We start from the raw sequence: 15,782 nt of genomic DNA, 5'->3' as shown, positions 1-15,782 counted from the left end.
AGCCACGCACGAAAGCATTTCAGTCACTGGAGGATCTACCAACGAGTCTCTAGCCGACAGTCCAAAGTCTGGAGGCCGCTATGTGCACCCTTCATTGCGGCGCAGCTCGAAATCAATCCCAACCATCTCGTCCGAATCAATCAATGCGACAGGCAGCAATGCCAAAGCCGACAAGCCAGCTTTCTTCTCCGATAACATCAGGAAGTCAAGCGTCGACTTTAAAAAAACCCCTATCAAGGAAGGAGAGGAGGAAATCAACGACAAGAAGAAGGTCAAGCCGGAGAGCGTTAAAGAGGTGGACGTCAAGACGGACGATGCCCAAGTCAAGGCTGTCGCGACCAGCTCAACATCGACAGATCTGAAGCCTCTTCCAGCCGACGCCACGGAGCAAGAGCCACAGCAAGCCGCGCCAGAGGCTCCACTACCACCAGAGCCTACACAAGATGCCAACTCAGGCTGGTGGGGATGGTGGTCGCGTCCAGATGGTTACACAGACCACTCTAAGATGGTGAAAGCACAGGACGACCGCAAAGAAGCCTCGAGTACGCCACTACCGTCGACGCCAGAACAGACCCCAGCTCAAGGCCCGAATTTGACTGTCGAGCCAATCAACATCAATGACACGATTCACTCAGCCCGTAGTGTGGGCACTACTGCATCCTCGCGCAGTTGGTTTGGTCTGTGGAGTAATGCTCAGAACCAGCAACAGGAAGAACAGCAGGCACCAACCACACCTTCGAAAGATGCGTCACCCGACCGCCTATCCACCACCGAAGAGCCCGCAAAGGTCACCGAGACACCCACAAAAGAGCCAGCAGCGCCAGAGATCAAACAAGGGGAAGAAACACCACAGAACAAGTCGTCTGGATGGGCCTTCTGGTCGCGCGCCCAAGGGAAAGATGAGAGCGGAACTCCAAATGGTACACAACGTCAGGTTGGAGAGCTCGCAGTGGCAGACACTCCCTCGCAGTCACACCCTGAAGCTGCACAATTCAATGAACAGCGCCAGCAAAAGACAAAGTCGACCAAGCTCGCCTTGTCTGCAAACAACAATAGCACCACATCCTTGTCATCGCCGAGTCAGCCACAGCTTGCTCTAAAAGATGCCGCCAAAGCCCCTGACACTACTAAGAGTATCGCCGACGCCAAAGCTGCTAAACCTCAAGCTCATCCCAATCTCGTCATTCCCAGCTTTGGTGAAAGCTACTCTCCTGCATATGTCCCTTCCTACCGCGAGCGCCTCACCACCTATGTCGCCTCTACTCTTCGCCTGATTGATGCTCCGACTGCCCCTAAGCATGTCTCGATCACTCCTACCCCACCCAAGATCAAGAATGCCATCGCTATCGGTGTACATGGTTACTTTCCTGCTCCATTGATACAGAAGGTCCTCGGTCAACCCACAGGAACTTCGATTCGCTTCGCCAACTACGCTTCGACTGCAATCCGCGATTGGGTAGAGGCTAACCAGCCCGAGACCCCTTGCGACATCGAGACAGTCGCTCTGGAAGGTGAAGGCTTCATTGCCGACCGCGTAGCGACTCTCTGGAAATTGATGCTCAATTGGCTCTCCCACCTCCGTCAAGCAGATCTCATTCTCGTCGCCTGTCACAGTCAGGGTGTGCCTGTGGCTATTATGCTAGTTCACAAACTCCTTCAACTCGGCTGCCTCTCTCCACATGCCAAGATCGGTATTTGTGCTATGGCAGGTGTCAACCTAGGGCCTTTCGCAGACTATAAAAGCAGATGGCTAGGAGCAGGTGCCGCCGCCGAGCTGTTCGAGTTTAGCAGGCAAGACAGCCGTGTCAGCACGGAATATAAAGCCGCTCTTGACGGTGTACTTCGTCACGGCGTACGCATAACCTATTGCGGTAGTATTGACGATCAACTCGTTTCTCTTGAAGTATGCTCCCCTTTCCCCCGACCTGTTAGTAAATGCCAGTGCTAATCATAAAACAGTCATCGACCTTCACAACACTCACACACCCATACGTCTATCGTGCCGTCTTCGTCGATGGTCGCCTCCACGCCCCAAGTTTCCTAACCCATCTCGTCGCTTTCGCCTTGAAGTTGCGCAATCTAGGCGTCTCGGACCACGGCCTCATCCGCGAATTATCCCTCCCTCTCGCCGGCTCCCTCTACGGCGGCGAAGGCCACTCACGCATCTACGACGACCCCGCCGTCTACACCCTCGCCCTCCGCTTCTGTCTCGAAACCACCGATCTCGCCACTCCCGCTTCCGTTTCCTCTGACGCCGCATCCCGCCGCTCTTCCCGCGGCGGACCCCCCGAATCGGTTTCTGCGGCGAACTCGTTGCGCAGGGGCAGTGTGTCCGCTTCTGCGATTCCCGGTATCCCTCCTGTTTTTGCGCCGTTTGAAATTCCGGCGTCTGGGGCGAATGCGAATCCGTATTTCTTGCCTTGGGCGCTGAGAGGAATTCTTGAGGAGGAGGTTGTCAGGAGGGATATGGGTGGGGAGGTACAGGAGTTGGTTGGTGCGTTTGAAGAGTGGAGGCCTACCAGTAAGGTATTGAAGGATGTTAGGTTTAGACTCGAGGGTGTGAGAAGTAAGCTTTGATGGATTAGAAAGAGGGATGCATGGGGGTTCTGGGATGGAAAGGCAGGGTCTGGGATTTAGCGATGGCGTTTTTTTTTCTTTTTTTCTTTTTTTCTTTTTAAATGTTTGCCCTTTTTCGTAATGAGAAAAGGGTGTTTATAGCTGCATGTCTAATGGTTCACGGCATATTACAACTCAGCACGGGCATTACAATATAGATGTAGCCATCCCAAACATGAATATGATTTTATCTAGGGTCGAAAACCGCGATCCATATCTTTCTTGTTGCTTCTACCATCTCGAAAGTTTTGGAAAAAGATTTTAAGTGACACTTTTTTCCCCCTTTTTAGGCGCCGGGCAAGATCTCAAAAGCGAAAATGCGGACAGATAGATCTTCACTGGCGACAGCCAATTGCGCTTGCTTTTCCTCCTCTTCGTTGACGCTGGGTCTCCATCTCAATGCATTTATGGCGGAGGATGGCAGCATTTGCTTGGTAATTTGGTATTGTTCTTTAAGCGTCCAATCGTCGGTTGAGATGGCAGAGATGGCGATATTGCCTTCTTCTGTGCCTGCGGCGAGGATGATTGTGTTGGAGGCGGCGAGAGAGCCAGTGTAGAAAGCTACCGAGGTTGCGGGAGCGGTGGTGGGGATGGTGAGGTTGCATTCAGCATTGACGCCATCTCCGGAGGCGACTTGCCAGATCTTGACGTTCTTGTCTCTGCCAGCTGTTGCGAAGATGTGAGAGGAAGAGGAAGGTGCCCAGGAGCAGGAGAGGATCATTCTGCTGTGGCCCTTGGGATTAGATGCTGCGAGTTCGTAGTTCGTGCCCTCGGTGCGAGCGAACAAGGCCCACTGACGATCACGTCCCACGCTGAGCAGATACTTGTCGTCCGGTGAGAAGGACAGGCAAGTGACGGTTAGTGAATGAGCAGTCAATGCAGGTCTGATCTCTCTCCACTCTTTCGTCTCATAAAGACGGATGACGGCATGATCGAGCGAACTAGCACGACAAGCCGTAGCGACCAAGCTTCCATCATGCGAGGCAGCTACACAGCTAATCTCATAACCATGACCGTACAGTTTCTCAAGTTCGGGGAAGAGCGTGTGGCGAGCGAGATGATCTTCGAAAGGTGGGTGTGCGAGATCCAAGGTTGATTTCGTGATTGTGACTTCTTCTGATGGTTCGGCGGCCGCTTCCTCTTCTGCAGTCAAAGCGTTGATGGCTTTGTTGCTCAACCCCAATACAGGCATGTTCGCGGCATCGGGCAAGTCTGCGTCTTCGGCATCTTCAGCTGTGTCACCGAGTTTGGCGAGAAGTTGAGCTATGGCTTTGGGCTTGTTGAACACACGGAGGAGTTTTTCATCCGCGCCAGAGATGAACTGGGTTGTGCCAATCGCAGAGAGGCAGTTCAGGTCGTAGCCGTGAATTTGCGGGCGTGCCATTTCGTGCCAGGTATGCGCGGTTTCTTGCTTCCATTGTGAGAAGAGGCGGGTTGTTTGGTCGGAGCTGGTGGACATGAGTTGGGTACCGTCGTTTGACCATGCGACGTCCTTGACTGAGCGGACGTGTCCTGAGATGCCCAGTTCGCGTAGCCAGCGATCCTCCTTATTATCGTAGGACCACATGCGCCAGCTTCCTGTACGGCCAAGACTGACGACTGTTTGGCCGGAGGGAGACCACAGGCCGATCCAGAAACCACCCGTGCTTCCTGTTGCTGTAGTCGAACCTTTCTGTGCGCTGATTTCACCAAGTCTTGTGGCACATGTCCAGAAACCATCAGCATCGCGCTCCCACATTGCTAGTGAATTGTCTGCTGATGACGACAGGAGCTGTGGAGTGGCATCCTCGACATTCTTTGTGAACCAACGAGCTGTGTAGATCCAGTCTTCATGTCCTATCAACAGTGCCTCAAAGGTAATCGAGTGCTTCGAATCTCCTTCACCAATCCAATGGGCTTTGTTTGACAAAGAGCGGCCAAACACAGTCATTGCAGGGTCGCTTGCTGCGGCTGCAACTTCAGGAAGTTCAGTACCTGCGTGGAAGCGCCATAGACGAATGTACTTGTCTTGACTTGCAGATGCTAGGAGGAAATCGCTATCAGGCTTCGAACTCTCGCGTGTAAAGTCCAATGCTCGCACCCAGGCTTCATGGCCAGTAAGCTTGGCTGCGAGGGAAGATGTATCCTTGTCCTTGTCCTGGAGATAGATTTGAATATTTGCTGTGGTACCGCCGACAGCAATGACGAGCTGACCACTTTGCAGTTTTGTTAGTGCAATTGCCAGAGGGAAGTACCTGGGAGTGAGGTTTATGTTTTGGATGAGATCCGCCTCAACGTCTGCATTCTCAGACACGCGCAATTTCCAGATTTTCAATGTGGCGTCGGCAGCGCCAGTCGCAAAGACTCCAGCTTCCGGGAGAAGACCAATCACGTTGATAGAGGCAGTATGCTCTGTCAAACGCTTTACAAGTTCGAACGAGGCGTTGTTCTGCTCGATCCACACACAGACGGTCTTGTCAGCAGATCCACTAATCAAGACTCGTTTCTTTGATGTCGGATCTCTGAATAGCTTGACTGCATTCACAATCTCGGTATGGCCTGCAAGCAGTGTTTCAACGCCTTTGTGATTGTTATTCTCCGGTCTCCAGATGGCGATATTGTGACCACTTCCGTATGCTAGTAACTCTTCGCTCCAATCTGCTGCACATGGATGTCTGTTGCCTCCCGCAGCGATGTATTCTAGATGGGCGGAAGCCATGTTGACAATATTCTGTGTTAAGACCGACCTGCATCCAGATTAGCTTCCATCTTTCTAGGACCACGTCGCGTTTGCCGCAAAAAAGCAGAATGAAGTGTATAGCGCATGTTCGAAGCGCAATGAAATCGAAAGCGCATATTCGAATACCTCAAGCTCATAGATTCGAACAAGTCCAACTTTTCATAGTAGCTGGAATTCTGGCAAAATCTTTTGGCGGCGGGCACACGGTCACTTGAGTGTAGGAGCGACTTACCAGTGAAATTGTTATTGCGATAGCGACTATGTGAATCTGAAATTTAAGTGTGGACAATCTGTAGAAACAAAGACCGCGTGGGTGAGGTTGTTGATGGTTGCAATCATTATTTTTTGTTCCAGCGGAAGTCGCAAAAAAGTTTCGCTTGCTTCGAAGCCCAACTGCCAGTTTGATCTCGCAGCACCCTGTCTGCATCTCGACATCACAACCCTCCCCGAACCAGACAATCAACATGGCAGATACAATCAAAATCGATGTTGAATTCACGTACGATATATCTACATCGATTCATTTCGAGCAGAAGACTGAATCAATGGCAGTGGCGGCTTAGAACTGCTTTTTTCAAATCAAAGAAATCACAAAGTCTCGCTTCCAGCACAAGACCAAGATGGAAAACCAGCCAACATTGCCTTTTTGATCAAGCATTTGTGCGAACATCTCATGACTGATCAAAAGAAAGAGCTTTTTCTCCTGGATGAATCTGTGTATGTCCAACCTTCCTTGATCATGTTTTTCCTTGCAGCGCAGATTGACTAACACCTCTGCCAAGTCGCCCAGGTATTCTCGTCCTCATCAATGATGCAGATTGGGAGCTCGAGGGCGAAGATCAATATGAGCTCCAACCAAGAGATCAGATCGTCTTTGTCTCTACTTTACATGGCGGATAGGCCTCTATTTCGTTGATTGTACTGTCCGCGGGTCCCTCGGTGTCGGCGTCTGTTCCAGCCGCGATTCATAACATCGCTGTCGGTCGGACCAGGACCCTTGAATCTATCACCGAGGCGCTAGAAGATATGTCATGAATATGACCGGAGCGCCCTGCAGCCGGGAGAAACAGGACCCGGACAGCCTTTCTCACTCACGAAAGGAGTCACCGTCAGCGCATTTCGCAAGCAGATCCCAAATGGACGGAACGATGTTCGTCCGCAAAGAAAAGAATCGAACGTTTGAATCGTGCCCTATCATTAAGCTTCAATTAGCCAGAACATGATGCGTGCTTGGCGGCGTTTATGATTGTATCTAAAAACCGAGAGCTGCCTCCTCTCTGTCATGACAGTCCCTGCGCATACTCTGCTGACCGCTGAGATGAGGGCAACTGGTAGGAGGCCTGACATGAGCACTGAGATCCCACCTCATGTGCTCTACGCCTCTCCAGTTCCACTGAATGCGCCCAATGGCGGCCCGAAGGAGCAAACACTTCCACTCAGCTTGATCGCTCATGTTATATCCTTTGTAAGCCGTACGCCCGACAAGAACCCTCCCAACCGGACTGACTCTGGATGGTAGGTTGAAGATGTAGGCGACATAGCGCGCATGACGCGAACGTGTCGATTGATGTACTACATGACCCTCCCCGTCCTCTACGAACGAGTCACGCTACGCTCATATCCAGAAACTCGCTACGTTGATGGAAGGCCAGAAGGATATGGAAGCGGCAGTCCATTCGCCATGGGCCTCAGTGGTCTGGCTTCAGGCAATTCAGCGCCATTGGTGAAAGAGTTTACGGTGACAGGAGCATGGTCAGAGCCGGGCATCGATGAATACAGCAGGGGCAAGATACCGGACAGCACAATCATGCTTGGAATTGCTCTTCGCGCCGCAATGGACAGAATGACCCATCTCAAGTCCCTCACCTGGGATCTCGACTCGAAGCCAACCAAGTCGATATACCAGGGCTTGGCCCTTCGCCCAACTCTGACGTCGCTGAGCCTACGCTTTCCTCGAACCCGATCACCCCGTCCTATCGTACTCGTCCCGCCCATGCCGAATCTTCGCAGTCTACGTGTCAGTGACATCGACCCCCTATGCTATCCGGACGACATATCAGTACTCATTCTGAACGCCAAAAAGTTGGACGATTTGCGCATTCATTGGAGTCCTCGTATGAGGCAGGAGGCCGAACCCAGTATCAACCTGAGAACAATCTTCGGCAAGTGCTTGGAAGCAGGATACAGACTTCGAGTCACACACGTTGGCCTTCAAAACTTCTACGGTCCGAACACAGGCGATCTGCAGGAGATATTCGACTCCGACTACACCCAAAGTACTGATTTTATCGATACCTTTGGAGGGACATACAGCCGACCTACTACCATCTGGGTGGACGAGACATGGAAGCATATCCCTGGTCCGAAATACTTCAAGAACTTCAAGAAGAATCGAATAAGCGAGCCGGCTCTCGAACATGCGAAAATCCTCACACTATGTGACGGTCTAGAAGAGCTGTACATGATTGGAGGCAATGCGACAACCACCTACACCCGTGATACGAACGGAGATACGCAGTCCCCGGCCTGTGCTACCCCTGCCACTTCCTGTTCCACCCCTGGTAGCTTCCAGGAGAAAGAAGCAGCCAATACTTGCAAAGCGTACCTTCGCGCCTTGACAATCAACCACGGACAAACTTTGACGAAGTTGTTATTGTGCGATCAATGGCCCCTTTCAGGAACGCAAATCGGCGAACTAGTCAGCAAATGTCCCAAGCTGGAACAGCTCGGGTTTGCACTGGACAGAGACGCAGGAGGGGCCATGACTTTGCTTGCCCCATTCTTCGCCAACCTCAAAGCAGTAAGAATCTTGGCGAATCACAACACTGCTGCAATACTCGAAGAACCGGGCCTCGCCAGCCTGCTGGATGGAACCAGGACCGAACCTTTGTATTGGAAATGCCTAAACGCCACTGTTAGGTACTGCGGAATAGCTGATGTTGTGCTCAAGCTTGACCCGGCTGTTCAAATGATGGATGAAGAGGGGAACTATGAATGGCGCAACGTTGTCACTGTGGCATCCCGTGAAGATGTTCAGAAATTCGAGATTTGGAGATTGGATGCCCTCGAATTGTGATGCGGCGGCTGAACAGACATGATCTTTATATCACGGGTGATAACGAGCGACAATTTGTGAAGCAAAGTCTAGCATGGCTATTCACTTGGCAATCTCAGGCACTAACACCACTTGCTCACAAGAAAGTCACAAAACACAATCGGCACGCCTCAACAACCTTGATCATGGAGCAAACTCTTTGTTGCAAGTCTGGGTTGCTGGTCAGCTATGACCTCAAAGGGACTCAAATACCGATATCCCGCCGCCTACGACTCATCAACGCAGAACCACGCTGCTTTGTTCCACCTAGCTGCGAAATAACTGCAGGAATGATTTATGATGTTACCGGCGCAACTACAAAACCTTTTCTTCCAACACCACGCTCGGCATTTCATCGCGACATCCCTCGGATCCATCCCTGCGCAATCCGGCGCCGAAGCAGCGACTCTGACCCTCAGCCGCTGCGCCGATCTGCTCAGGATCCCCGTTCGACAATCATGCTCTACGGACCCGGTCGCACAATTATCACCAAACTCCCCGCCCGTCGGCTGTTCGCTCTTTCAGCTACGCGCCCAAGAATCTATCCCGGCATAAAACCCTCGAGACAACACTACAAGCTATTGAGTGTAAAGCCTCCGCCTCGACGTCCCGACATACTAGATAAAGGTGGGGTTGCGCAAGCACTACAACTCGCGAGTCCGCCATCCCTTCAACCGCCGCGCCGGAAAGAAAGTCCCTCCCGTGGCATCCTGAAGCCAGTTTGCAGCAGCAATGTCGGCCTGGGATTACTTCCTCCTCACGCCGGCCATGATCGCAATGTGACCTGGGGCAAGGATCAAGTCCGAATCATCGAAAGGATCGGGTGTCGGACGACGCCGCCGCTTCAGAAAGACCATCGAGAACATGCTACCTACATGAAGAGACGCACCGCGCTATATCACATCATCGTGCAGGATGTGCAGTGCTCCAAAGACATACTCGCCTCGCAGTCAGTCGAGGAAGAAGTCTCGGAAGTACAGGCCGAAAATTATTATACCGCCACGCTCGCTTCTTACTGTGCTGGTGCCAAACCGCTCAGTGAAATCCTCACTGATTGGCGTTTGCCAACGGACACTACGACACTGTACAAAGCCTACCACACACGGTTGGCAAACATGAGGTGCCCTCTCGAAGACCGTATACGCCTTCATATCTTCTTCGCAAAGCTAGAGTGTTGTCAAAACGATCGCGCGTATCATGCCGATTTTATTATCGAGATGATCAACAGAGCCAAGGAGATCCCTACAGGACCCAAGAACAAGCGCCACCGGTTGATCAACGGAGCAATGGAAGCTGTTTACTTTGAGAAATACCTGAACAGCGCGGAGGGAGTACTCTCCGACTACAATGGAGGCTATAGACTCAATGTCTGCTGGAACCGCCTCGCTGAAGGCAGTGAAGGCCAGCGGCTCTACATGGAGAATGCTGCATCCACGGAGAATTCGGCCAATGTCAGACTTCGTCTGATGGACGTGGATGATGATGATGGTGTAAGCAGTCTTATCCTGGCCATGGCAAGACTGAGTGTCAAATAGAAACAGGCTCTATTGGTCTAGAAATCTCTGCTTTAAATGTTCGCTCCCACAAACATTTGTAACATCAGCATCGCGCATTGCTGTAATTCTAGAACTTACCATACAAGCATTAAATCACATCAACCACTCTTTCAAAACCTTTGCTCCTTGTTCTCATTTCGATCGTGGTGAATTGTCATATTCCTCTGCCTCCCGTCATGATCAGACATCTCAGACACTTGGGTTGGGGGTTGGTCAGTGTTGCAAGACACGAACAACACGGACTCTCACACTCATGCTTTCAACAGTGGTGCTGTTTGTACTCTACCCTTCCATCCATCTGAGCATCCACTCTCTACATCTCGCTCATAAGCACATCAACAAATCCATTCCGACTCCATCCCCTTCAGCAGCGATGACCAAACAAACCAACCACAATTACCACGGCGAAAGGCCCTGTCGTCGCCGTCATCACAACCTCAATCCCAAATCTCACTTTTCGATCCCTCGTCATCGCCCCGATGCCGATGCATCCTCCTCTATCAAAAAAGGCAAATTGATCGCATGTGTCTTTCTCACACGAAGGGACGGCACCTGCATCGAACTCAAGGATGCGAAGGTCCATCACTTCGAGATCATGGGCGAACAATTCGTCACCATCAAGAACTGGGAGGGAGATGCCGAACTCTCTGGTAGAAAAGTGGAGAGGTTCTTTACATCTAAGCGGAGCAAGGCTAAGAAGAGCGAGAAGGCAGGGGAGAAGCAGGATGATGTTGTTGGTGAAACCTTGCAGGATGGAAGAGACACGAGCAATACCTCCAACTTCAACTTTTCGGGACGGGTTCACGGTGGTGTGCATTTGGGTCAGGCCGTGCAGTCGTTGTCGACTTCTTTGACTGGATTGTCGTTGGCTCTGGCATCTGGCGATCACATCATGGAAGAATCGGAAGACGGTGTTTCTACTGACGACACCATCCGCTCCAGAGTGCAGTCTATGGAATGATGATATGGTCGCACAAGACCTGACGTTCCTCCGAGACCAGAAGATGTGAGATGTCGCTCGGCAAGAGTTGCATCACTCGGCCGTGGCGCTTCCACAAGGCTGACGAAGCCCACCTCCGGAGCTCTTTCCTTCAGTACCTATACGCCCGTATTCATAGCGTATAGCTAACGTATTGATCCAATATTAGTATTTGCAGATGCAGATTCTTCCTTCCTTCCTTCCGAACGGTTTGCCTGAACATGCTCCTTCCTTCACACCATTTTCGGCGCGAAGGGGAGGAACCATCGCTTGGCATCGTCATAAGCTTGCGAATGTTCGCATGCCATGCCGGATGACCAGGGAAAGCACGCTGAAACTTTGTATGCGCCTGACTGATAAATATATCCCAAGACCCTGCGACTTTGTGGTCATCGACATCTCAAACTCGTCTCCCTTTCTCTGATCAAATCGTGGCATTGCGTTCACACACCAAACTATATTCCCAACATCCCATCACTTGCTTCACTCCCTCAAACACTCGATATGGGTCTCGTCGTATGTCGCATTGTTTGTACCTAGCATCATTACCGCGAACTAACTCTTTACAGGGCGGCTTCTGTCTCGGACTTCTGGCAATCGTTCTCCCACCTCTCGCCTGCGCGGTAAGAACTGGCTGCGACCACCACTTCATCATCAACATCATTCTCACAATCTGCGGCTGGATCCCTGGAATCTTACATGCCTGGTACATCATTCTGCGCTTCCCTGATGGCAAAGACGCCACCCGGCGCAGAGAGGCAGTAAGGCAAGGTCGTGCTCCGGTTGTGCAACAAGGATACGGACAACCGGCTGCTGCTCAGGGCGTGTACTATCCGCCTCCGCCACAGCAGGAGACCGGGTATCGTTATTAGGAGGATCGGTGCTGGACGCTTCCGAGGTTGAGTTACGGGGTAAGAGGGTACTATGAGGACAGTTATGGCAATATTGCTGCGAGAAATCCTGAGGGAGAGATCAGTTTGAAGGGGACCTATCGGAAATACAACCTGGGATATGATGCGGAAGGGAACGAATACATCTGGGGGTGGTGAACGATATCACCCAACACTTCCTGTCGACCTAATTTGATCCCAAGAGAATCAGCCCAAAGCCTTACAGGCCATCGACTACCCCGAACGACTGTTTGAGCAAATCAAGTACATGAACGCCCTACCACCTGGAGCAGATCACTCGTTCTGAACATCTATTCTGGAGACTCAGCGGCACTCAGGACAGGACATGTTCGGCTGTACCACCCAGCTTCCCAAAATCGCCAACGGTACATCTCATCTACACAACGGCGTCGCATGTGCTCGTTGAACACAAGACTTTGATGGCAAGACTGGCTGAACCCAACGTTGCTATCCAAACCTTACATCCTAATACCTGTACCGGGGATGTATTTATGCCCAGATGATAATCTCCTCATTCCAGGTGGACGCTGAGGTTGTCGTTTGAAGGAGAAAGAAGCCGAGCTGAGGGATGGTCGTTGGTAGTATTGGCATTCATGTATCTTTGTGCATTCGTATCTGAAGATCGCTTGACCTGTTTATGTGGTCGACTGACAAGTCTGGTCAATTGTTGTGCTTGTCCCAATGCAATCAAGGTGTTCGAATTGTCTTCCAGAAAAGTCGTGGATTTCTTGGCGGGGTTGAGCCTTTTGCTTTCTTCTCGGCTTCTAGCGCCGACGACTTCCAAACGGTCATCACCTCTTTGGTATTCTCCCTTACTCGTGTTCACCCGCCGTGTCTCAAAAGATAGACACGGATTCCGTACTTCGACTCGGACAACTATATAGAGAGCTCACGATACTGCGAATATCGCCCTCATAAGGAGCTTGTCCAACGTGGGCCGGCGCTGACCCCTCGTTTCTACAAGCAACATGCGCCATGATACTTCCCCTATAACGGCAGAGCTGAGCCGACAGCCATGATCCATTGAATGATCCGGGGTGCTTGCACTATCACCGTTGGTACAGGGGTTCAGTCTCTTCTCTGCCGTAAAGTCTGGACCAATTCTGCAATCACAACGGTCAGTATGTCTGTATCATCCAGCTGGGCTCTAGCTCCAGCGTCGTAAAACGTTCCGTGGCTACCGCATCAACTGCGTGCCTTTGGAAAAAGGAGCATTCTCCTGCATCTTTTTCCATATCCAATTCCTTGCCTCTCTCTGTCCGTCCTCTTTCGTATCCCCAGTTCTTGGATGTTTGCTTGACCAGGCTTGACTGAAGCCATCTAACCACACTCGCTTCTTTCTCACCGACATAGCCACCAGTGATTGGTGCACACAAATTCCGCCATGTACATCAACATACCCTCACGGAGTGGTACACCCACAAAAGGCCACCGGACACCAGCGACACCTGGCTCGCCTTCAAAATACACAGATTACTTCAGCCAACCGAGACGACGAATTCATGTCATTCGCATACTCTCCATCTCCCTCGCCGTCGTACTATGCTACATCGTCGCTACCCGTGGTCCCGAGACATCAACATGGGTACCGACGACAGTTCAAGACAAGCTCAATTTCGGAGACCATGCAGCAACTCATGTTGGTGAAAATGCACCACCACGAGGATACGGCGACACAGATAGTGGCAGGTGGTCCGACTCTGTTGAAGAGCACAACGACGATAACACGCACAAGGATGAAGAGATGGAACACACTGTCGACCGTCTGGAAGGAGACGAGGAGGCAGAGTATGAGAAGGTCAAGAACTCGCAGACAGACAACAAAGAGCCTCATTTGGAGGAAGGCGCTGACTATGTGCCCGAGGGCGGCAGCGATGAGGAGTCTGCTGTTGAGCCATCACACCACACCCAATCCACTCCTTTTGTTGCACACAACATTGGCAGTGGTGAGAAGTACTCGTTCCGCGAGGCTCTCAGAGATGTTCTGCATATGATTCCTGATGAGATCTACACTCGCGACTTGCTTCGCCCGCTTGAGGGAGGTGGTCAAGACCGTTTGAAAGAACTGGGTATCAGGGTCAGAGCATTCCACAAGTTCTTCACCGTCTGGGAGGCTCTTCACGTCGTGGCGGATGCAAAACTCACCTATGTTCGTGACGATGTCATCAACTACCTGGAGAATGCACCTGAGAAGGAACTCGCCGAAGTTTCGAACCTGGAGCGTGGAGATATCGTCAGAGCTTATGAGAGATACAGAGCTTTCCTGGCTCAGCTGTCGCACATCCTCTTCCCCTACACTTCTCCTTACTTTGCCGACCATCTCACTCTTCACGCCCATTTCCGCAATGGTGGTCGTGGTATCGTGCTTTCTGGCAACGACAAGCAGGCACCCTTCTTCCTCACCTCAATCATGTCTTTCCGCAAGCTTGGATGTAACCTCCCCGTCGAAATCATGTACCTTGGCGAGAACGATCTCAATGATGACTGGAGGATGAAGCTCGAGTCTATTCCAGGTGTTGTCACTCGCGACTTGAGTCAGATGGTCTCTGATGATGGTTGGGAGCTCAAGGGTTGGGCTTCTAAGGCTTTCGCTCTGCTCATGTCCAGTTTCCGCGAAGTCATCTACTTGGATGCCGATGCCTTGTTCTTTGTCAACCCTGAGGATCTCTTCCAAGATCCTGGCTATGTCGAGACGGGTGCTCTCTTTTTCCGTGACAGAGTATATGCCCCTTCATCCCGCAAGCAGTGGCTCAAGGATATGCTTCCCAAGCCCATTTCCAAGAAAGCACAGACATCTCGCTACTGGACTGGAGAGTCTCGTGAGCAGCAAGAGTCTGGCTGTCTTGTTGTCGACAAGTGGCGTCACTTTGTCGCAATGTTGACTGTTACTCGCATGAACGGTCCCGATCGTGATGACAACTCCAAGACTGGTGCCAAGGGTGTCTATTCTCTTTTCTACGGTGACAAGGAGACTTTCTGGCTTGGTTGGGAGCTTGCTGGCGATACCGACTACTGGTTCAACGAAGGCGCTGTTGGCAACATGGGTGTTGTGTCCGAGCACCAATACTACAAACTGATTGAGGGTCATGCGGAATTCCTTCCTGATTACCACCCTCCGATCTCCCAATCTTCCCACGAACACGACACCAAGCCCAAATCCGAGCACAAAGAAGAAAGCAAAAAGGAGGACAGTGAAGAACACAAGCAAGAAAAAGAACACAAGCAAGAAATGGCAGACGACCACGAAAAACGTTCTTCCTCAGACGTCCACTCCCTCTACACAGTCTCCTCCCCCCAACTCCTTCATCTCGACCTCAACAACCGACCCCTCTGGTTCAACGGCTGGATCCTCGACGACAAGTACGAAGAAGCCAAACACGTCAACGTCTCCACGTGGGATGTCTTCCTCTCGGAAGTCAAAGAGACAAACGAAGCGCCAGAGTGGAAGATTGGAAGTCATAATATGGCTGTGTTGAAAAGTACGCATGCGTTTGAGTTTACGGAGGGAGAGAAGGAGGTTCTGGCGATGATTGTGGAGGTCGCGAGGGAAAATGGTGCATTAAAGCCTGGACAGTAAAACAGTGTTTGTAGTTTCGGGGGGGTAAAAGGTGTTTGGAATGGCATAGGCAAAGCGAAATATGATGTTGGGAATTTCTCACTGTTTACTTTTCTTTCTGAGGTTCCATATTGGCATGACAGACATTGTACGAGTAGAGATGTTATGTTGTTTGTCGATCCTTGTCGGTACAAACCGTGTGCTTCTCCAGTCGAGACTTTTGCGACCAAACAACAGTAGGAAAGCATCTGCTACATTTCCAATGCGCGTATTATCTATCCTATTGTCCACCCTTTGTATGCTCATTACCGAGTAGTGCGTGAGTGCAGTCGTACTTGGCAGGAGCGATCG

At 51.3% G+C, this 15,782-nt stretch overlaps 7 protein-coding genes across 7 annotated transcripts; 6 read left to right on the top strand and 1 right to left on the bottom strand.

The window, feature by feature from the left end:
- Window positions 1–505: 505 nt before the first annotated feature.
- Window positions 506–2,577, top strand: M438DRAFT_265012 (uncharacterized protein; the record flags this gene model as incomplete). Its single annotated transcript, XM_029899987.1, has 2 exons — window positions 506–1,903; window positions 1,960–2,577. 2 exons carry the CDS (start codon window positions 506–508, stop codon window positions 2,575–2,577), a joined length of 2,016 nt encoding a protein of 671 aa, XP_029764406.1.
- Window positions 2,578–2,739: 162 nt separating this feature from the next.
- On the bottom strand, window positions 2,740–5,680 carry M438DRAFT_79887 (WD40 repeat-like protein). The gene is made up of 2 exons (XM_029910328.1): window positions 5,568–5,680; window positions 2,740–5,342 (listed from the first exon to the last, which is right to left on the bottom strand). Exon 2 carries the CDS (start codon window positions 5,312–5,314, stop codon window positions 2,903–2,905), a length of 2,412 nt encoding a protein of 803 aa, XP_029764405.1. The 5' UTR covers window positions 5,315–5,342; window positions 5,568–5,680; the 3' UTR covers window positions 2,740–2,902.
- Window positions 5,681–5,751: 71 nt separating this feature from the next.
- M438DRAFT_310302 (ubiquitin related modifier 1) lies at window positions 5,752–6,551 on the top strand. Its single transcript, XM_029902414.1, has 3 exons — window positions 5,752–5,834; window positions 5,888–6,052; window positions 6,118–6,551. Exons 1-3 carry the CDS (start codon window positions 5,800–5,802, stop codon window positions 6,233–6,235), a joined length of 318 nt encoding a protein of 105 aa, XP_029764404.1. The 5' UTR covers window positions 5,752–5,799; the 3' UTR covers window positions 6,236–6,551.
- A 129-nt stretch (window positions 6,552–6,680) lies between these two features.
- M438DRAFT_266028 (uncharacterized protein) lies at window positions 6,681–8,411 on the top strand (the record flags this gene model as incomplete). Its single annotated transcript, XM_029900074.1, has 2 exons — window positions 6,681–6,800; window positions 6,855–8,411. The coding sequence occupies 2 exons, from the start codon at window positions 6,681–6,683 to the stop codon at window positions 8,409–8,411; spliced, it is 1,677 nt and encodes a 558-aa protein (XP_029764403.1).
- M438DRAFT_79884 (uncharacterized protein) lies at window positions 8,105–10,101 on the top strand. Its single transcript, XM_029910327.1, has one exon. It carries the CDS (start codon window positions 8,411–8,413, stop codon window positions 9,962–9,964), a length of 1,554 nt encoding a protein of 517 aa, XP_029764402.1. The 5' UTR covers window positions 8,105–8,410; the 3' UTR covers window positions 9,965–10,101.
- Window positions 10,102–11,468: 1,367 nt separating this feature from the next.
- M438DRAFT_331140 (UPF0057-domain-containing protein) lies at window positions 11,469–11,836 on the top strand (the record flags this gene model as incomplete). The annotated part of the gene is made up of 2 exons (XM_029903379.1): window positions 11,469–11,480; window positions 11,534–11,836. 2 exons carry the CDS (start codon window positions 11,469–11,471, stop codon window positions 11,834–11,836), a joined length of 315 nt encoding a protein of 104 aa, XP_029764401.1.
- Window positions 11,837–12,974: 1,138 nt separating this feature from the next.
- On the top strand, window positions 12,975–15,663 carry M438DRAFT_341854 (uncharacterized protein). The gene has a single exon (XM_029904606.1). It carries the CDS (start codon window positions 13,260–13,262, stop codon window positions 15,450–15,452), a length of 2,193 nt encoding a protein of 730 aa, XP_029764400.1. The 5' UTR covers window positions 12,975–13,259; the 3' UTR covers window positions 15,453–15,663.
- The last annotated feature ends 119 nt before the right edge of the window (window positions 15,664–15,782 follow it).

This window comes from Aureobasidium pullulans (assembly GCF_000721785.1).
Source record: "Aureobasidium pullulans EXF-150 unplaced genomic scaffold scaffold_2, whole genome shotgun sequence".
Classification (NCBI taxonomy): Eukaryota; Fungi; Ascomycota; class Dothideomycetes; order Dothideales; family Saccotheciaceae; genus Aureobasidium; species Aureobasidium pullulans.
This window is presented reverse-complemented; position numbering and strand designations above follow the sequence as displayed.